The 24521-nt window shown below is 33.7% G+C and overlaps 1 protein-coding gene across 1 annotated transcript in view; it reads right to left on the bottom strand.

Moving 5' to 3' along the window:
• Positions 1 to 24521, bottom strand: part of LMBRD1 (LMBR1 domain containing 1) — a 91494-nt gene that overhangs the window by 33153 nt on the left and 33820 nt on the right. Inside the window, exons 6-8 of the mRNA XM_019749339.3 lie at positions 22356 to 22444; positions 19920 to 19993; positions 4831 to 4956 (exon numbers count right to left, since the gene is read on the bottom strand). Coding sequence (XP_019604898.1) covers positions 4831 to 4956; positions 19920 to 19993; positions 22356 to 22444 — 289 coding nt within the window. The remainder of the gene's footprint in view (positions 1 to 4830; positions 4957 to 19919; positions 19994 to 22355; positions 22445 to 24521) is intronic.

Here is a 24521-nt window from a genome sequence, read left to right as displayed (position 1 = left end):
TGTGTGGTATGAGAAGGGTTCAGTACTTTAGATCTAAACCATAAGCGCCACTGTAACATCAAAAGGATACCAACAATGAGGTAGTTTTATTTCAGTGCTGACTTTTAATACGCATGTCAGGGAAAAAAACTAGTAAACTGATTTAAGGGTCCACTGAAAACAAACTCAAGTCATTTGCCTACTTGGGGAATGCCTCAGTGTAATGAAGGATGAATGCCAGTCTGTTTTGCCAAATGACAACCAATATAAGACTAATTTTGGTCAGAGAAACAAACAATAGGATAGAAACCCTGCAGTCAACCAACTAACGAATTTGAAAAATATATATAATTATAAAGTATATAAATATATACCCTTTGTTTTAAAAAAAGGAAATGTGAATACTTCCCTTTAACACTATCCCCAATTACCACTGCCCTTTCCTTTGGCGATCACTGTCAAGCAGATCAATATCCTTCTACACATTTTCTATGTATTTACACACGTGCACATATGCAAATATACTTATGCTTTTTGTTGTACATAATTGCTAACATTTCTTGAGCATATTTCTTGTGCCTAAAACTGATCTATTCTTTTACATTTATTCTCCTTCAATCTTCAGAATAAAATATTGAGGTGGGGAAGAGTATTATAATCATTTATTAGATGAGGAAAATAAGGCCCACAGATAGTATATGCAAAACCTGTAGAATTTGAACTGAGATAGCCTGATTTTATAAGATATATTCTTCAAGCTACATAATTCTACTGCATTCCTTTTTATCACTACACAGCACATCATATCATGGTATCTTAATTTAACAAATGCTTTATTTTTGAACATTTGGATTGTTTTCTTTTGGCAGGGAGGGGGTCATTAACAATGTGCATGAATATCCTTATTCACCTGGGTTCAAGTGTGTACATCCAGTCCAGCAGAATAGATTCCTACACAAACTGTTAAACTATAATTATTAAACGGTATGTGCTTGTGTGTACATTCAGTTTTCTTTAAAAAGCTCTTATTTTATATTCCCACAGTATACCTATCCTTATATCCTCATTAATACCTAGCAAAGGCAAAAATGTAAGACTTCTAAAGGATAAAAAATATCCTGAGTTATTCTATTTAGCACATCACTGATTTTGTGGATGACCAACCATTCTGATTTCAGCACTGAAAGTCCCATATTCTAGAAAACCCCTCAAGTCCCAACACTGTGTTGAATAAATAAAAGTGGCAAGAATGGACATCATTGTCTTGTGCCTGATCGTAGAGAAAAAGCTTTCAGTGTTGCACCACTGAGTGTGCTGTTAGCTGTGGGTTTGTCATACATGGCCTTTATTAAGTTGAAGCACTTTCCTTCTATACCCATTTTATTGAGTCTTTATCATAAATGGATGTCAAATCTTTTCAAATGCTTTTTCTGCATCTATGGAAACATTCATAAATTTTATCTTTTATTTTGTTAGTATGGTGTATCATGTTGATTGAGTTCCAATGTTGAACCATTCTTGCATCCCTGGAATAAATTCCACTTGATCATGTGTGTATGGTCTTTTTAATACATTGTTGTTTTTGGTTTGACAACATTTTGCTGAGGATTTCTGCATTAGTGTTCATCAGACAGATATTGGCCTATCGTTTTCTTTTTTTGTGTTGTGCTTGTCTGGTTTTGGTTCAGAATAATGTTGGCCTGGTAAAATGAGTTAGGAATAATACCCTCCTCTTCAATCTTTTGGAAGATTGAGAAAAACATGTATTAAATCTTTGAATATTTGGTAGAATTCATGAATGAAGTCATCTAGTCCTGGATTTCTTGTAAGGGGAGATTTTTGATTAGTGTTTCAATTACCTTACTAGTGATCACTCTATTCAGATTTTGTATTTCTTCAGGATTCAGCCTAGGAAGGTTGTACGCTTCTAAAAATTTATCCATTTCTTCAAGATTGTCCAATTTGACGTATATAGCTTTTCATAGTATTGTCTTATGATCCTTTGTACTTCTGTGGTATCCATTGTAACTTCTCCTCTTTCATTTCTAATTTTATTTATTTGAGTCTTTTTTTTCCCTTAGTGAGTCTAGCTAGAGGTTTGTCAATTTTGTATATCTTTTCAAAGAACCAAGTCTTAGTTTCATTGTCTTTTTAGTATTTATTGCATTTACTTCTGCTCTGAATTTTACAACTTCCTTTCTTCTATTGACTTTGGGCTTCATTTGTTCCTCTTTTTCTAGTTAAAGTATAGTTAGATTGTTCATTTGAGATTTTTCTTGTTTCTTGAAGTAGGTCTGTATTGTTATAATCTTCCCTGTTAGTTGTTTCCAAATTGAAGTAGCTAATAGTTATCTTCAATGCTTTTTCCCTTTAACCTATATGCTATAATTGTTTAAAACCCTAATTCTGTAATAGAGTTGCAATTTTCTGACTTCATGTTTATCACTTTACTCAAAGTTTTCTGTACTTTTACTCTTTTGTTTTCAGTAGAAGAGCTCCTTCCAACATTTCTCTTACGGCAGGTTTTATGGTAGTGAATTCCTTCAGCTACTATTTTACTGAGAAAGCCTCTATTATCTGAAGGATAACTTTGAAGGATAGATTATTCTTGGTTGGCAATTTTCATCTTTCAATATTTTGAATATGTCATTCCACTATTTCTTGGCCTATGGCCTTTCTGCTGAGAAGTCTGATGATAGTCTGATAAGAGTTCCTTTGTAGGTTACTGTCTTTTTCCCGTGGCTGCTGTTAGAATTCTTTTCTTTCTTTTTAATCATTGACTTTTGGCAATTTTAACATAATGTGTCTTAGAGAAGTTCTCTTCTCATTGAGATAATTAGGTGTCTTATTAGCTTCTTGTACTTGTATAAATACACATATAAGCCAGTTCCTTCCCCAAGTTTGGAAATTTCTAATGTATTTTTTCTTTAAATAGGCTCTCTGTCCCCTTCTCCCTCTCTTCTCCTTCTAGGATACCCATTTTCCTGATGTTGCCCTTTCTAATGGAGTTGGATAGTGCTCGTAGTTTTTTTTGTTTGTTTGCTTGTTTTGTTTGTTTATTTTTATCTTAGTTCTCTCTCCTCTTTCACCTGAATCATTTCTAGATTTCTATTTTGTAGCTCGCTAATTCTCTCTTCTGTATGGTCTGCTCTATTTTCAATGCTTCCTAATGCATTCTTCATCTCATTTAGCTCCAGAATTTGTTTGGTTCTTTTTTTGGTAAAGTACTTCAGCTCATTAATTTACTCCTGAGCTCACTGAACTGCCTTTCCAACTCTTCTTGTATCTGAAGTTTCTTCATGAAAGTTATTTTTATTTTTCTATCACTTAGACCTCAATCTTCCATGACTTTTGATTTTGGTCTCTGGGGAATTGTCATTTTCTTTTCATAATACTGTGTTACTATGATTATTCACAGCCCTTGATGGAATTTTCCCCTGCCAGTGCATCTGAAACAGTGAACATGTTTCTTATTTAGGTACAAGTATAATTTTAACAATTCAACAGGCTGGTTCGAGTCCATTCTCTTCTTTTCCAATAGGTGGCAATACAGCACAAAGTTTTGCTTCTCTTGACTGCTCGAGCTATATCTGAGAGCCAGTCATTCTCACCTTCCACTGCATCTGCCAGAGATGTCGCAGGTGCCCTTTTCATCGCTGCTTGAGCCTCTGGGGTCACTGGTGATTTATGCTGCAAGTATCACTGTGATTATGGGTTTTGCTACAGTCACAAGCATCACCGTCGAGTCACCAGGATGGCCTGTGCCCTCACTGCATCCAGAGCTGTCTGGGACTTGGGCACCACCACCTTGGTGAGCGGATAAAGTGGGGTGGGGGAGCTGGGGTCGCAAGCCCCACCACCACTACTGCCCAGTTCCCTGCGGCTGCTGGAACCACTGTGTCCAGGAGGCTGACGTCAGACACATTGCTTCTGCAGCTGCTGCTACCGAGCTCTCTTATGGAGCCAGTACTGCAGTAGCGGGGGGGGGGGGGGGGGGGGGGGGGGGGGGGGAAGGGAGTAAAAGTCACAACGCCAACGCGCTGCTGCCCTTTTCCTTTGCTGGGGCTGTGGTGAGGGGCCAGAGTTGCGGGCTCAGCTGCCATGGCAGGAGAACCAGGGTCTCAAGCACAGTCTCTGCCATTTCCCCAGTTTCGCCTCCCCTATGCATTCCAATCCACCTGCCTTCAGATGTACAGATATGTGGATCTCTCAGGCATCTTAGTGTGTCAAGCAGAGGAATTTTTCTTGAGTTATAGATGTCCCACTAGTTGCAGATTGAAGGGAAGAGCCAAAGGGGGCATCTCACTCTACCATGATGCTAACCTCAGTTTTCCTTTTCATGTGCTCTTATTGTCTGGTTTCAGGATTATGCTAGTTTCAGAAAATTATTTACAAAAATTTCCAGTTTTCTTATGTTCTATAATAAGGTTTATCTGTTACTTAAAGGTCATGGAGGAAGAAAAACCTTTATTGTGTTTTTAGAAGTACATTTAATGGCAAGTGGTTACATATAATCTTTAGCTTATTCAACTAGTACTTGAAGTGACACAATAAAATCTGATGTTACACATGGAATCATCATACCTGAAACTAGCAAAGTTTTGGTCATATGTGGAATTTTTGTGTTTTAGAAATTAGAACACTAACAGGAATTCTCAAATGGACAGTTTCCTATATTTCACAGAAGACAAATTTTTTTTTTTTTTTTAAATATGGGCATGGTTCTTGAAGGATATATCAGAAAAATTCAGTGTCAAAAATATGTGTTTGCCAATGTCTAAGTCACATCAGAAACCAGCTCAAAGACAAAGTAATTGTATGCTTCCTCATTACAATAAAATATCAACTCACTTTTGATTTAATTGTTTGAATGTGTTGTTCCACTTCTTCAATGTCTTCGGTGTTTTCTAAACGCTCATAAGCAGCGCTTCTAGTGCCTTTTATCAGATTTAAAGGTAATGCTGACATGCCATAGGCCTAAAAGAAACAAAATTAAACTGTGATTTAGAATACTATTTTAAACATATTATACACAATTTTCAGGTAAAAATATTTTTTAAAGTAATTACAAAAAGAGTAAGCAGTTGTAAAGGGGTATAATCACTGAAGAACATGGTACATGGGAGTGAATCATGATTATAATGTATCATAATTGTCCTGTTTATTTCACACTTACACTTGAATAGTTATATACATAATACTAACTATTCCCAGAATAGATAATATCTATTCCTCAAAGGGCAAACTACAAAATTTATATAATAATTTATTAAAGAAATAAATTGCAACTTCAGGCTAACCAGAGATTAAGATAGTGTGCACTCCTAAAAACAATTTACAAAATTATTTCTATAGAAAAAAAAAACAATTTTCTCCAAGTATACATAGTAAATCTTTAGTAAAATGTAAGTATTTTAATACACATGTTATTTGATTAGCAGATCAATTATCTGTATATAGTTTATTTATAAGTTCTAAATATTTATAATCAATTTTTTTGCTAAATTTTTTAAATATTTCCTACAAATAATTTTTGAACTATTCATCAACACCAAGAATATATTATATTACCCATTCTATATTAGCCAGTCCCAAATGATGACTTTTTATTGTACAAATTAAAAACATTAATGACAATTGCCATGCGACCATTATCCAAATCATTATTGACTTTAAATCCATAGCAGCAAAATTGACAACTATCATCTCCTAGTTGCAGCAACAGGCTCTAAAGCAAATACAACATTATGTAGTTAAATAGTTTTCATTTTCCTCCTGAGCATAGAGCCAAAGTAGTTTAGCCAGTTTCCCTTGCTGTTAGGAAGGGCCATGAGATTGAGTTCAGAACAATGAATGTGGACACAAGTGATAAATTCTATTTCTTGGGCTTTACCCCAAACTCCAAAATATCCTGGGTGATCCTGCATGTTTTTTCTAATACTCTTTGCTACCTGGTTGTCAACTCCCAGGATGACTTCAAATACCTTTAGTGTCCTTTTTAATTACTTTAATATTCTTCACTTAGACTCCTTTAAACATTCGTTAAAACACAACTCAAATCATAAAGCATAAATTCTGATATATCAGGGTTGTTTTGTTTTGTTTTGTTTTAAACTATGGGAGAATATGAACCAAGAACATGACTACAAAGAAATACCACAAATGAACTAATTCTATCAAGTAATTCCAACTCTATAGTTTATTGCATTTAGATAATTAACTAGTTGAAATTATTATCCAATATGCAAATCCTTGTATTTGCTAAAGGAAAAATATTTTAAAATTTTGCATTTTAAATAAATTTAAAATATAAATTAATGTTTTCCCAATTTTCCTATAATACAAATAGGAAAGATTCTGCTTGTATTAGAAGAAAATGTAATTTGGACAGATAGAGTGACTTTCTTCCAATTAACTCAATTCTTCTCAAATTTATACTTGTAATGACCTTGGTAAAATATAAGAAAAATATAATCAGGTTTAAATTTTATATTTTAACATTAAATTTTATATCCTGAAAATGTAAAGAAAAAAAGCCTGTAGAAGCCAAAGTATCCCTCAGCTCCTTTAACCTTTCAGGATTTCCGTATCCTTAATTATCATTTTGACTATTTGGTGGTTATAGTAGTTCTACATCTTTTAAACACTGCTTTTTAAAAAAGGTAACACAAAACTTTAAAAGTCTGATGAATGATTTTATAATGATTATTAACCAATTGTCCACTCACATATCATTTGAACACATATTGCTTTTTATAACCAAATGCCAAGGCAAAAATATCTTGCTAAACCCAGTTTATGCCCAAGTATATCATTTCCCTGTCCTCCCAACTGCCTCCAAATGCTTTTACTTCTGTTTTGGATGAATCGGGGTCCCTAAATATATTAACCTCAGTACTCCATACTATTTCCCAAGGAATCTGTTGCTGTAGTCAGTATGAATAATGTGGCCCTATTTAGAGTCCACCATCAAATGCAAGGTCATCTAAATTCTCTACACTGATCTGCTGGTCTCACTTTCTACAGGTCCATCTTCTACACTGTTTCCGAAGTGGTCTCTCTCTAACACTCAAGTCAGATTATGCCATTCCTCTAATTAACATCCTTTAAGATTCTACAGGACTAATAAGAATAGTTTTCAAAGTGCTCTGGGAGGATTTCCTTGGATTCTGTGGAGGTGTGTTTGGGCCACTACAGGAGACAAGAAGGCAGGTAGTGATGCAGGCACCTGCTGTTACTTTTCCAGGGCAATTCTACTTTGTTCATCTACTTTTTTACATATCATCATTTCATCTAAGATTGTTTGAAAAGTTATTCGGTATTATTTTTCAAAGAGAGGTAGAATTACTAATCTTGTGAATAGACTCCAATTATCTAATCCTCGCATACAAAGCTCTTTATGAGCTCTTCTCTACCAACCTTATCCTATGCCTCCCTATCGTTCCTTCTTCTTAAAACACTCCGATTCTACATGACTTCAGGCTTTGTCCAGCATCCACACTTTAGTACGTGCAGTGAACTCATTGAGAATGCCTACCTTCTCACCCTACTTCACTAGCAAATTTCAATGCCCTTCAGGTATCAGCTTAATTACATGTCTGAGAAACCTCCCTTGGCTTGTACGTGTGCCTTCCTTACAACTCAATTATAATACATAACATTTTACATTAACTTTATTGATCTGCACATTTGTTTTATCACTAGATCTGTCAAACTTGGCTAATCAGAATCACTTGGAAAGTTCTTAAAAACACAGGTTCCTTAGCCATGCTAGAAACAACTGCAGTAGGCTATTTGGTATGTAAGGACTAGGTCTTTTTTCTCCTACCTTTATTCCAAGAATATTTGTTAAATAAAGTAGTTTCTCTAAGAAGATAGCATTTAACCAAAAATCATTTAAAAAGAGAGCTCTTTATTCATATGAACTCATTTCCTTACATGAAATTTATATATTTATTAGAAGAGCTGAACTGAATTCCTAAATAAATGTAAAAGATTTTAGAAAATAAAAATATGTCCTTAGTAATAACTTATGGTAACATGGACCAGAATACAATCTCTTTTTGTGAATTTTCAATTGTCTAAAGAGAGCAAATAATAGAAAGTAGTCATTCTTTTGGTTATCTAGCTTTTAGCTTGTTTTTGTATTGCGTGTTTAAGTTAGTTATCATCAGGAACTTTAACATTTAGATTATGATAAACATGACAAAACACATTATACAAAACACTTCATCACAACTTTAAGATCTTTAGACAACAATCTTTTGAAATTAACCTCACACTTCTTTGAAAAAGATGTATGAAGACTATCCTTTTCAGAAACATAACTTTTATTGCTTACTACTGCCCTCTAGTGAATTACTAGAGAATCAACAAGAGTAAAGACTTAAAATGCTTTCAGGTCATCATAACTGCTTCCAATTTTATGTTTCAACTTCCAAAAATAAATCACAATCTTTGTTTTAAAACCCAGAATGTTTTGAAAGAATGTATACAAACTACAAACCTTTGTAATACCTTCTTACACTGCCCAGTTTAAAACACCTTTTCCCTACATATCTCTGCTATGTCTAGGATGACAGTTTCCAATCTGTGAGCCTTGGATTACTGCCAAGGATCAACACCAAGCACTGCCTTTAAACTGAATACACGTCTTGCATACATTTGTAACTCCTATTATTCAAGGACATGTATGCTATTAGGACTAATGAAACAATTCCTTGAACAGGTACTCAATAAATACTTCCTTTTTAAATATTCATTGATTCTAAGATCCACGTATTTTCTCACATCTCACATCAGTGAAGTCTGGATGCATCTTATAATCATTGGTTAGACAGAAGTCATGACACAGTTGTTATTACCTGCACATTCACAAATTTGGTCCTAGCTGGTAACAATGTAGTTACTTTTTTAGTTGAGTTACATGCATTCTCGGTACAGCTATTGAGTTTAATTGCCACTTAAAAGGTCTTATAAGATAGCACTATGATTTGACATTGAAACAAAAAGTTAATGTATAAGGATAAATGGAAAAAAGGAGTAAATAATGAAGTAAATATTCACTGGAACAAATGAGCATAATTCTACATTATTTTTGCAAAGCAACAGTCAAGTGAGTGGTTTATAAGCTTAAGAAAGGAATATACTCGAGGTAACGTCAGAAACATGATGGCATGAGGGGTCCCTCTTGATCTCTCCCCTGGAAGTTACAATAAGTTGAACAGCTATAATTCAACAAAGGATTCCCTACACAACACAGAGAGATCCATGTATCAGAACATCTGAAGGTGGGTGAATTGAGGCGAACAGGGGAAGAGGGAAGGGAGAAGTGCAGAGACGGGGGCTGCAGGACGCAGCCCGGGCTCACTGTGGTCCTGGGAGAGGGAGGACTGAGACAGCACGTGCACTCTCTGTGGCCTCAGCAATCCTGCAATCCTGCCTGAGTGATCAGCATAGGATCAGCTGAACCCAGCAATTGGGCAGAGACCTCAGGGCAAAGACCGAATACAGAGGTGCTACAACTATGGTCTACCAGCCTTCATTGCCAGAAAACAGAGCCACAGAGCTGGCTGCCTCCCTCCACCATCCTACTGTTACCAGCAGACCCAGAAAATCTGTAGGAGTGTCAGATTAAAGAGCAGAATATGTACAGCCCTGAGAAATGGAGAGAAAGTTCCTGAGCGGCAGACACACACTGCAGCCACTAATGACAAAGGAGGAGATATAAGGGTGAGGCACCTGTGGTCTGCCAGTTGCTATTACTCAGAGAGCACAGACACAAACACATCAGCCACCTCTCCCAGCCCAGCCAAACTCCACCTTCCAAGGCTGATCCCAGCTGGAGCGCCCAGGGTTGATGAGGCGCACAGCTCTGCACCTGGCTACAGGGGCTGCACTGGGATCTCAGAGGTTCAGAACCTCACCGCCCACCACATCCTCCCACAGGGGTGGTGCCCTGAGACTGAGGCAATTTGGTCACAGATGAGAAATACACCTCCCCAAGAAATCTTCCACCGGGACAACCAGGAACAGGGAAAGAAAAAATAAAACACTCCAGGGCTACCTAATGGAAAACAAAAGAAAGCCTTTTTCCTATCAACCTGCTGTAGAATTCACTCGCCTAAATGCCCAAGAAAAGAAATAATTCATCAATTACCATGAATAACCAAGGTTACAAGACAGCTTGGAAAGAAAATTTAAAAATCTCCATATAATAAACTTGAAGACATAAAAATATGTGACTTAAATGACAGATAATTCAAGATTGCAGTTCTGAAAAAACTCAACTAGGTGCAAGAAAACTCAGATAGGCAGTTCAATGAACTCAGAAATAAAATCAAATAACAAAATGAATACTTTACCAAATATGCTGAAATTTTAAAAGAGAATAAAATAGAAATTCTGGAACTAAAGAATTCAATAAAAGTTAGGTGAAGAATGAAAGAGAGAGCTTAAGAAATAGAGCTGACTAAATGAAGGAAAGAATTAGTGATATTGAAGACAGAAATCCAGAAATGATGCAGACAGAAAAGGAGAGCGACTTGAGAGTTAAATAAATGAAAGAACTCTATAGGAACTATCTGACTCCATCAGAAAGAGGAATTAATAACAATGGGTATACCAGAAGAAGACAGGGAAAAGGGAACAGAGTCTATTCAAATAAATAGTCAAGGAGAACTTACCAAACTTATGGAAAGAACTGGATCCTCGAATCCAAGAAGTAAATATAACACCTAATTACCTCAATCCTAGCAGGCCTTCTCCAAGGTACATTATATTGAAGCTTTCAAAAATTAATGACAAAGAAATAATTCTCAAGGTAGCCAGGGAAAAGAAGACAGTAACCTACAAAGGAAAGCCTATTAGATTATTATCAGGTTTCTTGGCAGAAACTCTGTAAGTCAGGAGAGAGTGGAATTAAATATGCAAACTATTGAAACAGAGACAGTACCAGTCAAAAATAATATATCAAGCAAAGTTATCCTTTAGCTATGAAGGAGGAATAAAGACCTTTCCAGATATACAAAGCTTAGGGAATTTTCCACTACAAGGCCTTCATTGCAGGAAATACTGAAGGAGGTCACTCTACCTGAAACCAAAAGGCAAAAGGATACAAATCTATGAGTAAGATGACTAACAGGAACAGGAAATGGTAACCCTACACAGAATACGGCACTATACACTTAAACATAACATAAAGGGTAAAGGAGATAAAAACATAAAAGAAGAAAAAGAGAAGAAGACAATTTGCTACTGCAACTCAGAAATAAACTCACAGCATAAATAGGATAACTAGTGATAACAAAAACACAAAAAGGGAAAGGTAAGAAGACTATTTGCTATTGCAACTCAGAAATAAACTCATAGCATAAACAAGATAACTTGTGATAACAAGAACATAAAAGGGGAGAGGGAAAAGGTCTGAATTTGCAAAGGGAAATAGAAATGGACATTATTAACCAATGTCACCCCAATAAATTTAAAAAAAAAACAACTGTGTATATGAAACTTTCTTTTATAAACACTTAAAGATAACTACTCAAAAAAAAAAAAAAAAAAAGAAGTGGAAAAAAAAAAAAAAAAAAGTCCAGACACACTAAGCTACCAGAAAACAAAAGATAAAATGGCTATAGGAAATCCTCATATATCAATAATCACCCTAAATATAAATGGAATGAACTCACCAATAAAAAGGCACAGAATAGCAGATTAGATCAGAAAACAACACCCAACTACATGATGCCCACGAGAGAGACATCTCAGCTCCAAGGACAAATAGTCAATGTAAAAGAGTGGAAAACAATACTCCAAGCAAATGGCATCCAGAGAAAAGCGGGTGTAGCCATCAGTATGGCTACATATAAGTATGGCTGACAAACCAGACTTCAGGATAAAAAAGGTAACAAGAGACAAAGATGGACATTTCATAATGATAAAGGGGACAATATAACTCTTGAGAAGAAGACATAACTCTTCTCAATATATATGCTTCCAAAGAGAGAGCACCAAAATATATAAAGCAACTACTAAAAGAACTAATGAGAGAAACTGAAAAAAACACTGTTAAGCAGGGGACTTAAATACTCATTGACAGCTATAGATAGATCATCCAAACAGAAAATCAATAAGGAAATATCAGCCTTAAATAACATATCCAGACCAAATGGACATAACTAATATTTACAGAGCCTTTCATCCTGGAACACTAGACTATACATTCTTTTTCTAGTGCACATAGAAAATTCTCAAGGATAGACCATATGTTGGGAAACAAAACTAGCCTCAGCAAATTTAAGAAGACTGAATTCATACCAAGCATATTCTCCAACCACAATGCTTGGAAATTAGAGATTAACTGCAAAAAGAAAGTGGGAAAAAACACAAATATGTGGACATTAAACAACATGTTATTAAAGAATGACTCGGTCAAATAAGAAATAAATTGAGAGATCAAAAGATACATAGAAACAAATTAGAAAGAAAATGCACTGCATCAAAATTATTAAAAGGGAAATAATAATAACAAGCCTATCTCAACAAACAAGAAAAATCCGAAATAAATAACCTAATATTACATCTTAAGAACTAGAAAAGAACAAATGAAACCCAAAGTCAGTACAAGGAAGGAAATAATAAAAAATTACAGCAGAATTAAATGAAATAGAGAACAAAAAGACAACAATTAATGCAACAAAGAGCTGGTTCTTTGAAAAGATTAATAAAATTGACAAACCCTTGACCAGACTTACTAACAAAATCAGAAATGAAAGAGGAGAAGTAACAATGGACACCACAGAAATACAAAGGATCATAAGAGAATACAGTGAAGGACTATATGCCACCAAATTCAATAACCTAGAAGAAATGGACAAGTTCTTAGAAATACATAACCCACCTAGACTGAATCACAAGGAACTGGAAAATCTAAACAGACCCATCAACAGAAAGGTAATTGAAACAATCATCCAAAACTTCCCCAAAAGCAAAAGCCCAGGACCAGATGGCTTCACTAGTGAATTCTACCAAACATTCAAAGATGATTTAAAACCTCTCCTCCTCAAATTCTTCCAAAAAACTAAAGAAGAAGCAATACTTCCTAACTCATTTTATGAGGGCAAGATACCCTGATACCAAAACCCTGTAAAGACAGCACAAGAAAAGAAAACTACCAACCAACATCTCTGATTAATACGGATGCAAAAATTCTGAATACAATACTAACAAATTGAATACAACAATACATTAAAAAGTTTATACATCACGATCAAGTGGGGTTCATTCCACGGGCATACATGGTTCAATATACACAAATCGATCTATATGATACACCACATAAACAAAATAAAGGACAAGTTATATATCGATAGATGAAAATACAGCATTTGACAAGATACAACATCCATTTATGATGTAAACACTTAATAAAATGGGTATAGAAAGAAAAGTACCTCAACATTAAAGGTCACATACTACAAACCCTCAACCAGTATCACACTTAATGGTGAAAAACTGAAAGCTTTTCCCCTACAATCAGGAGCAAAACAGGCATGCCCCCTGTCACCACTGCTATTCAACATAGTATTGGAAGTCCTAGCCAGAGCAATCAGGCAAGAGAAAGAAATGAAGGCATCCAAATTGCGAATGAAGAAGTTCAATTGTCACTGTCTGCAGATTTTTTATATAGAAAATCCTAAAGACTCCCCACTAAAAAAACAAACAAACAAACAAACAAACGAAAAAAAAAAAACTATTAGAAACAATAAACACAGTAAAGTCACAGGAATTAAAATCAATGTACAAAAATCCATTCCATTCTTATATATTAACAATGAAATTTCAGAAAAATAAAAAAAATTATTTTTGCAATTGCAACAAAAAGAATAAAATACTTAGGAATAAACTTAACAAAGGATGTGAAGGACCTCTGCACTGAAAATTATAAAACATTAAAAGAAATTGAAAAAGGAAATGGAAAGATTTTCCATGTTCATGGATTGGAGGAATCAATACAGTTAAAAAGGCCATACTACCGAAAGCAATATAGATTTAATGTAATCCCCATCAAAATCCCAGTGACATTTTTTTTCAAGAAATAGAACAATAACTCAAAATGGATCAAAGACCTAAACATAAGACCTGAAACAATAAACTTCACAGAGACAACATAGGTACTAAATTTATGGACCCTGGATTCAGAGAGGATTTTATGAATTTGACCTCAAAGATAAGGGAAATAAAAGCAAAACTGTATCAAACTAAAAAGCTTCAGCACCACAAAAGAAACTGTCAACAAAACAAAGAGGCAACCAACTAAATGAAAGAAGATATTTACAAACAACACCTGATGAAGGACTAATATCCAAAATATATAAAAAACTCACACAACTCAACAACAACAAAAATAAGCAATCCAATTTAAACAGGGCAGAGGACATAGACACTTCTTCCAAAAAGACATAAAAACGGCCAACAGATATATGAAAAAATGCTCAACTTCACCGGCTATTAGGGAAATGCAAATCAAAACCACAATGAGATACCACCTCTCACCTGTTAAAATGGCTATTAGCAATAAAACAAGTGTTAGAGAAGTTGTAGAGAAAAAGGCACTGCTGGTGGGAATGTATTGGTACAGCAACTATGGAAAACAGTATAGAGGTCTCAAAAATTTAAGAATATAATTACCATACGACTCAGCAATCCCTCTTTTGGGTATTTACCCAAAAAACCTGAAAACATTTATCTATAAGGATATATGTACTTCTATGTTCACTGCAGCATTATTCATGGTGGCTAAAACATGGAAACAACAAAAGGGTCCTTTGATAGCTGATGGGATAAAGAATATGTGGTACATATATACAATGGAATGTTACTCGGCCATAAGAAAAGATGAAATACTGCCATTTGTGACAACATGGATAGATCTTGAGATTATCATGCTCAGTGAAGTAAGTCAGACAGAAGAAGTCGAGAACCATATGACTTCACTCATATGTGGAACATAAAACTGAAATCAACAAATGAACAGGACAAACAAAGAAAAAAATTCATAGCTACAGACAACAGTTTAATGATTACCATAGAGTAAGGGTGGAGGAGGGAAGTAGAAGAGGGTAAAAGGTGTCAAATATACGGCAATGGAAGAAGAACTGACTCTGGGAGGTAAATAAACAATGCAATACATCGATGATGTATTACAGATATATACACTTGAAACCTATATAATTTTATTAACCAATGTCACCCCAATAAATTTAAAAAAAAGGAATATACTCAAAGTAGAAGGCCATTTTGCTACTTAAATAAATGCAAAACTATAGCTTTTCACATGGCAAAATAAGAAACCACAACAAAACAAACAACAACAAAACAACTTAAATTTACACGATGGGTGTGTTAGCAGCTTCAAAGAAAATCCAAAAGACGAGTGGAGCTCTCAAGGAAAGCTCTGTCATTAATTCTCTTAATATCATGCGAGTAAAAGACAATCTTGTATAGTAAAACCAGTACATGAATAACCAATCAAAAACAGTGATTCAGAAGCCTTACATCCCAAATGTGAAGTTTTAGGAATACCTTTCCAATTTATTTCACTTGTATTTTCCTTGTTTTGTATGCAGACGAGTGATATGATATTTTGAATTACTTATGTAAAAAAACTTCTTTCACTAAATATAAAACAAAAATTATAAATGATAAAAAAACATGGGCAGGGATCTTTCCATTATAGTGGTACATAAAATAGAGGTGCATCTTACAATCAGTGTCACAGACTCAACGAAACAATACACATGGAAAGCTGAGAAATTTTACTTTTAAAGAGGATGTCTGTCTTCAAAGATTACTGAGAACCACTGCTTGATTTATTTCTACTTTTGAATCCTTAATCTCTTACTTATTTTTCTTTAATCCATTAGTTTATATTTTATACCACATGTATACACATTAATACACACACACACACAAATAAAATGCATAAACATCCTGAAGGACACGTTTGATTTTTCACTCTAAGTGCATATAATAAAAAGTCTAGTGGTCACTGCTTCTATAGGCACTTCAGTAGTCCATATAGTATATTACATTTTTATGAAAATATCATTATTCAACATTTCCCCACTTGATGGCACCAAAAAATTAAAATATCTACATAAATATCTTAGCCTAGAGGCTTCTTTTTTTTCTTTAACTTAAAAAGTATCAGATTCTCTTTCAATTTAAGCTGGAAACAAAAGGCAAGCTGATAATGTTGTTTGACATTGTTCTTCTCCTAAAATTGAGCACCCAATTATTTGGCTATTCCTTAAGACGTGGTACAGTGGATATAATCTTGGAAAAATTTAAATAAGCAACTGGTTTCTAAACTAAACAATAATGCATATCTAAGAAATTCACTGTACTAAAATATACATTACAAAACTTCTAGTTTCAATACTAATGGTTACAGATTCTATAACAGGCATGTTTTTACATTTAATAACTATTTGTACTCAGGGTCAAAGTACACTAAGTATTAACTTCCCACTTGGGGTACTTTAATTAAAATTAAACCTCTTCTACTTCCTTGAATATGTACTATACCCTCCCTCTTCCATACTCCACCATGAAAAGCCCATAACAAGTTAGGAGAAAAATTTGCATCTGCAAGTAAATATGATAAATAGTATTATTAACCACATATCTATAATAAAACCACCTATCTATGTATAGTTGATTTTCAAGCACTTTTTAATAAAATTTGAGCATTATTGGCCCATTTTTACAGATGGGGAAGTTAGGGTTCAGATATTATATTTTACATCAAGACTCACACTCATGACTACTCTCAGCTATACACACCATGCTGCCCCCATAAACAAGGTCTCCTCTATCCTACCCTTTTTCCTCTCTTTATATATTCAGTAGTAAAACTGGCCAGACTATGCTCTGGCAGTAAAAATTGCCCACTGAGTTTTGAGCATATCTTGTAGTGCTATTTAAATGATGTTTATCTGTCTACACATATCCAAGTAACCACCAACCGTGAATGCCTTTTTGACTTACTTATCTTTTCACAATACACATTCTCATTGATGGTGATACAATTGCTGTTAGTATCTAATTTACTATCCCTGCAAGAGGAAAGACTGGGAACTATAGTTTGAACCATATGGAACAGTGAATATTCAACAATTTGAGCTATTAGTGACTATTGAGTGGCCTAATAGATTCCAAGATTTGGTGAAAGTTTTAATTAAATCTTCGTAACCTTATAAAAGATTATTCCCACTTTAGAGATGACTAAACTCAGATGGTAAAATAGTTCAAGGGACCCATGGATTTAAGAGGGATCACATTTAAGCATCTCCACCAAGAATCATAATTTTATTGCTTATGCTACTTAAAGAAAATACGTACTATAACTCCTGGGTAGTTTGATCTTGATATCCTGTTACATTGGACCCTCTGCCTGAGTCTTACACCTTAAGTGGCGCCTCTCTATTCAATATATCTTCCATATCTTTCTGCTTTCCAGTCTCAGCCTCATCATAAGGGTTCTCTGATTGTTTTCTCAATGTCCTTCAGCCCAGCTCTCTGGTTCTAGAAAAGTAAAGCTCTTCTAAGGATATCTTAACTAAGTCATTGTGATTATTTGGTTTAATTGATTGCTTAAATGATAATTTTCAGTTTCAATTTTAATATAAAATATTATACTTTGAAATATATATCTTTACAATACTATTGTTCCTACAGGAAGATCTCTTTCAAAGATTTTAAATAATGTCACACATTTTTCCCACTCCCACTTAACATCCCAGTTTTTTTCAGTGCCACCACAGTAATACTGTTAAAACGTTAGTCAGTCTCTATTATGTTTCCATTTAAAACTTTCCCAGTACTTCCTAATCTCAAGCAAAGTAAAATTCAAAATCCCAGCTATGGTCCATAAGGCTCTAGGTAACATTGCCTCTGACTATTTCTCGTCTAAACTTCGGCCATTCTTTCTGGTCAACTGGGCTCCAGCACACTGGCTTTGCCTCCTTGCTATTATCTGATACTGCATACACGTGCTATCTCAGGATTTTGCACTTACTCTTTCTTCCCTCATGTCTGGCTCTTTCAGTTCACTCAGCTCTCTGTTCAAATGTTAGAGAAGCCACTCTTGACCTTTACAGAAAAACCAGCCTCCATTATTGTCTATCCCCTTACACTGCCTTATTTTATTCATAGCATCTATCACTTGACCGTAGGGAGGTAATTTTCCATGAGTCTCATTTCTGTACATCTTGCAAGTCAGGCACTGATTGCCTCCCCCACTCCTTTTTTCTGTATTATCTTTTCAAGGATGTTTGTACAGCAAATTACCTTAGAAGACAAAAACACCATCTTCCTCTGGAGCAAAGAGCAGGCACGCCTACTGTCCGTAATAAAAGATTCAGCTTCCCTAACCCAAGGTTCCTCTGCTATGTGAAAGTCTCATCTGATGCTGTTCACATTGCCCCATGGCAATTGGGATTCAGGGAACTGACACACGAAAATGCTCATGCTATGGCTACTGCTACGGTTCTAAGTTATATAAAGTTCTTTGTTTCTAACCCAGAAGTCTTGCTTCGATAGGCAACATCCATGAAACTGCAGCAGGCTGCAAGTAGGGTAAAAGCTTAGACCTTTCATAATTCTTGATATTGCCTTACATATCAGTTTCCTGTTTTCCATTTTTTTCTCCTGCCTAATCTTTCATTGACTAGTACATATTTATTTCCCTTATAGTTTTCAAAGCACTTTTACAAACAATATTATTTGACCTTCAAAAATCCCTAAGAGGCATTTTCTATTACCATTTAATGGGGCAGACACTGACCCAGCGAGGCTAAAAGACAAACCCAAGATCAGTATAACAAATCTGTCACAGAATAGCAATTAGAGTGCCATTCTAACTCTTAATTCATTACTAACTCATGATTGCTTCTTAAAAGACAAATAACTCATATGCTATGCATATGTTTTGTAAGATGGGAAGATAATTACCCACTGATATCAGATGGCTAATTGCTCGTGTAGTAATGCATGACAAAAACAAAAATGGTAATAATAAAACTGAGTATCCAAATAAGCACCAGAAACATATCAAAATGCATGTATTTTAGATTTCTTTCATTATACATTATGACACAAATGATTATATAACAAAACTAGATTCTATCATACTAATAGCCCATTTCTTTTATGTCTTAAGGAAAACATATTGAAACAACAAAGAAGGTTTTCTTTATAACCGGCATTTTCCATCACTGCAAGAATCAAGAATGTTCTAAATATAAACTCCATTAATCTGAAAAGATTCCAGATAATTTAAAGCTTCATGCACAACTCTTTTGGGAAATAGGTAAACAGGCATTTATTACTAGCTGTTTCTCTGTAGTTTAGTGAAAAACTCAAAAACTACTCTATATACAAGTTTGTCAGGTTATTATAATTCATAGCTTACCATTTCCAGAAAGACGGGGGAAAAATCAAAGTCTCTAAGATTGGATTACATATACTAGAGAATATCAAGTTACATTAAAATATCTGATTTTAAAAGCCCTATACCCCTAAGTAAGATAAATTTACTGAATCAGTAACTGATATTGACCTATGGTTTAGAGTTCTAGTGTGCTTATAAATCACTAAATCTATTATTGCTTGGTTATAACCACCTTCAAGGTTCACAATATTTGTTGTAATATTTGTTTCTGAATATTAAATTTCACAAATACAGATAAAATGATTGTGACTAAGTAGTTAAAAATTAACCCTCTCCTAAAGTAAAGAAAACTCAAGAAAAAAGATGGAAGCACTAAAATATTAAAGAGGAAAATAGAATAAAGTTGAATATATGACAAGTATTTTTTTTTAAATTGCTTCATAAAGTGATTCTCTAATTTTAACTTAACGATCACCATTATACTTACTGTGTAAGTTATAGCTGCCAACATTCCAATCAAGGTCAGAGAACTAATGGAAAATGACAAGGCAGCTAAACCATCTGCAAAGGAAGAAAAACACTATTAAAAATGCACATATACACTATTCAAATGTATTCCTTCGTCCTTGAAGAGCTAACTCCAAGTGGAGCAAAGAGTTTTTAAATGGCTCTTTACAAATTGATTTGTAAAAAATCTTTCAGACTAAGATGCTCTTTCCTTCACCTCTTAAAATTAAAGAGGAAAATTACTGCCTAATTATTGAGCCTAAAACAAAATCAGCAAAATACTAGATGCTCAAAAGGTAGCAAAAAATTTTCCTGGCCTTTCTCAATGGCAGACCTTGAGAAATAGCATTACATAGGAAAGCCACTGACCTTGAGGCTTCCTTGCCTCTTTCCTCAATCTTGATACTCCTAGTTTATTCTTAATTTTCAAATAAATTTTTAATATACATCCTAAAACTAAAATCTTAAAGGGTTTATTTCACTCAACTTGAAAGGAGCTAGCTGGCCCATTTGGCAGGAAAAAAAAGAAAAAGATACAGCAAACAGAAAATAGATTCAAACGTAACACCAAAACAGAAAAACTATGTTAACAAGTTAGATTTCAGAAATTATTTAAAAGACACCAATGGGCAAGGAGCACAGGTGACACTTTCAAATAAATATACCAGCTTATGCAATAAAATATTATGCAAATTATAATATTCTTAAATGGGAGTAATATTAATTTTTCTAGTTTTCATATAGGTCCTATTGGACCTGTAGTGATGTAGTTTAAATGCAGGTCCTGTGGAATTAAACATATTTTTTATTAACTTAATGTATCAATATTAATTTCTCATAAATAATAAAATTAGAATACTCTATCTTCTTAAAAATGATATCTGTTTTACATAACATTTGAAGAGATCATATTATTAACAAATTCACAAATTAAGCAAGGCAAATTTTATACTATTTTTATCAAAGACATTGAAGCTATTACTAGAAGTATCAACATAAGGTGTACATATGACTAGGAGAGGTCTGACATTTAGCTGATACCAATTTTAAGGTACCATCACTTATAAAATACATCCCAAAATTAGAGATAATAAAAATGTGAAAAAAATATGCATCTTAGAATTGATAAAATGGAGTATTATGCTAACATATGTAGGCAATTAAAAAAGTTAATATTACTAATACTGATAAGCAAAATGTACTCTAGGATATGATGTTTAAGATCTGAAATAAAAAAAAACATTAAGATTAAAGAGAATGAAATTACAGAAATTAGAATAATGCTACCTACACAATCAGTGATTCAAGTTATACTAATACTCAAAGACTAGCATGACTTATAGAATAGGCAGAAGAGTACCTACTCAAGAGACCTGGAAGAGTTAACTGCAAGATAAGAAGCAATTTATTTCTCAGCAATAGGATCAGGTGCATAAAACCTGACAATTCAGTATTAGTAGATGCCAGGCCTGCTATCTTTATTCTTGCTAGTATCAGCAAGATATTAATGGACCACAATTTACAAGATGAAAACTTAAGTGGAAAGCAGGAAAATTAAGAAGTTGTACAGCAAAGATTCCAAGACTTAATTTAATCATTGTTTAATATTGTATCTGGGTAAAGAGAAAGAAGTGCTGATCAAAGGGTGTACAGGACCTATTAAAAAGAATAAATACAAAAGCAATAAAATTTTTCAGCATAATGTTTATAAGTATGCTAGTTTTCTCTGAAAATAAAGTTACTATGTTCAAATTCACATAAAATTCTGAGTAATAAGAACACATTCTTATTTGATATCAGTTTCTAATGCTAACTATATTTTTCAATGATTAAACAATTTTCTTAACTTAAGCTGCTAAGCCTGACTATTTTCTTTTCCTTCAAAAACCAAGGTCATGTTGATTAGGTTCAAGAAAGCTCTTGAAAAAGCAATCCCAATATGTTTTGGTGAGATGAATTTATATTATTTCATCCACACAAAACCTCTGCAATTTATATTCCACATAAAAGATTACATAACCACGATCAAACAGCAATATAAGATCCTCTCATTAGTTAAAATTTTAAAAACCAACATATCTAACACATTTCTTTAACATATTATTCTATATAATCCAAAGTGAATTAGAGGCCATATAGAAACTGTAAGACCTTCACTGCTAAAATACTTGGAAGATTTTCTTTTCAACAAAGTAATTTTATGAAGAAGTCAAAGGACTAGCTACATAATAGCTAGATGACTAAGTGAGTCTTAACAGCACAAAACTTCTAATTTGTGTAGCATATTTTTAACCACAAGTTAAAACAATTGTGCAGTTAAATTCTTAACAGCATAAAAACAGGCTACTCAAAAAAGTCCCGAGGATCATGTAACATAATTATGGATTTTGATTTTTTTTTTCCAAAGAATACTTACGACTACTTCCAAGTTCTTCAAACAGGAACTTCACTTTTTCCCACTCTGTAGAATTTTTATTATTGGGAACATTCAATGGAACAAAAGCACTACAAAGGAGAAAATAACTCTGTTAAATGGTTTTAAAGATAAAAAGTCGAATAGAAGGAAATGGTCTGAAACTCAATTTTTAGTAATTTTTTTAAACAAAGATCATCTTTCCCTCCAAAAAAATTAGCAAATAAAATTTGCACCACACACAGAGGATATAAGAAGTTTCTTACCTATGTGTTTACTATATCACAAATTTGTTTTAATACTTTTATTACTGCTTTCAGTATAATTAGTTTCCTTTGTAATCCTATTTATTTTTTGAATTAAAAAATGTTTTGAGAAGGAGCCATAGGCTAAAGATGGTCAAAAAGGTCTATGGCATAGAAAAGGTTAAGAATCTCCTATGTTAATCAGGGGAACAGAATATAAATATATGTAATGATTTCATATATTTATATGCATAGAAAAAAATAGAAAGGAACTATACCAGAATAAACAGTTAATATCTCGTTGTAGGACTAGGAATGATTTTCACTTTCTTCTTAGTATTTTTCTATATCTTGCAAGAGTGTACCAAATACACATAATGAAAATAGTTTCTATTTTACTTTTCAATCCACAGCTGAAGGGGGACCCTGGAAGTAACAGTGATAGCTAAGCTTCCCAACAGCTTAGGCTGGAAGAAAATGGAGGGAGGGAGAGAAGGAAGGAGGGGCAGCCATTTGTTATCTAGCTCAGAAACAAGGACACAATCAAGAGATTAAGGTAAAGTGCTGAGTATTCCTTAGATTGTAAATGTGGAGAATCAAAGTATATAGGAAGTAACTCTATCACTACCTTTTTTCCAACTCTATTTTAATTATAAGCAAAGCAGTAATATCTATCTTCTTTTGTAAAGAGGAAATACTGAATGAGTTTAACAATATGTTAAAGTATCTGCTCTGATAATGTATGCATGTAAAACAAAGCAATTATTCTAATTTTTTTTTTAATTTTAGAAACCTTTACTCTTTGGTACTACTGATCCTTTTTATTCTTATAAAAAGATGAATGCATCAAAGCATGTCAGGAGGTTATTTAAACTACTATTTGCATTTATGTCAATTTACTACAACTCTTCTTAATCTTGACTTATTTCTTACCAACTTTTAGAGAGAAAAGTGATTACACAGAGGAATATAGCAATAAATGTAAAAAGTTGGTTATTTGTTGTCTTGACTATAAAATCAAAAACAATTCAACAAAAGCAGTAGGGTGGAATAAAAAAATGCATATTATATTTCTGTAATGATATTAACTATTTTATTAGCATTTGAACAAAAACATAAACCAAGCAAGAAAAAACTATCTATATAATGTCCCTCTATATTTTTTGAACAGAGATTTTTTCCAGATATATTTATATTTTGAACTTGTTAGCTGGGAATAACCACTTTTGTGATATGGGAGAAAACTACGTTGTACAAAATATCACCTATAGTACTATTAAAAGAGAAATAGGTATTACAAATAGGTATTACTAAAAATCGCATGCATACCTAGAATATTAAATATCTATGTCAGTTTTAAGTAATCAAAGTTTCTGTCCAGTGGTAGAAATAAATTTGTTAAGTCTTGCTCTTGATGATACTTTCATGTTCAAAACTCCTGAGCTGGTTCTTCACCAGTTCAAATATTTAACAGAGAATAACACCGGAGAAAACTTAATAGGAGTATTAAAAAAAAAAAAAGTTAAATCTCCCACCACACACATAAAAAACAGTTAAATGGCTCAAACTGCTGTCAGAATGACTTCAGGAAAATGTTTATTCATAAGAGGTCCAGCATAGAGTTAACATTTTAGTACTTATTGTTATTTTAGGTAGGAACTAGAGGGAGTAACAAAAGCAGAAACCAAAGCAGGTTCCTTAGCAACCTTGCCAATAGTTTTGTACAATCTAAGAAACAGACGTAAAGTATTTTCACATAAACTAAGACAAACATCCATAAGCAGAATTCACAAAAATTATAACTAAATGTCTAGATACCCTGAGCAGTAATACTCAAAACATTTAACAACCAATATGGCAAAGACATTGATGAATCAACCTTAATTCTGAAAGACCCTGTTGAACCAGGCTTTATTCTTCAAAT

Source organism: Rhinolophus sinicus, chromosome 2 (assembly GCF_057876585.1).
Source record: "Rhinolophus sinicus isolate RSI-liver-muscle chromosome 2, RSI-T2T, whole genome shotgun sequence".
NCBI classification, from domain to species: domain Eukaryota; kingdom Metazoa; phylum Chordata; class Mammalia; order Chiroptera; family Rhinolophidae; genus Rhinolophus; species Rhinolophus sinicus.
Note: the sequence above shows the minus strand (reverse complement) of the source record. Positions and strands in the feature narration are given on the sequence as shown.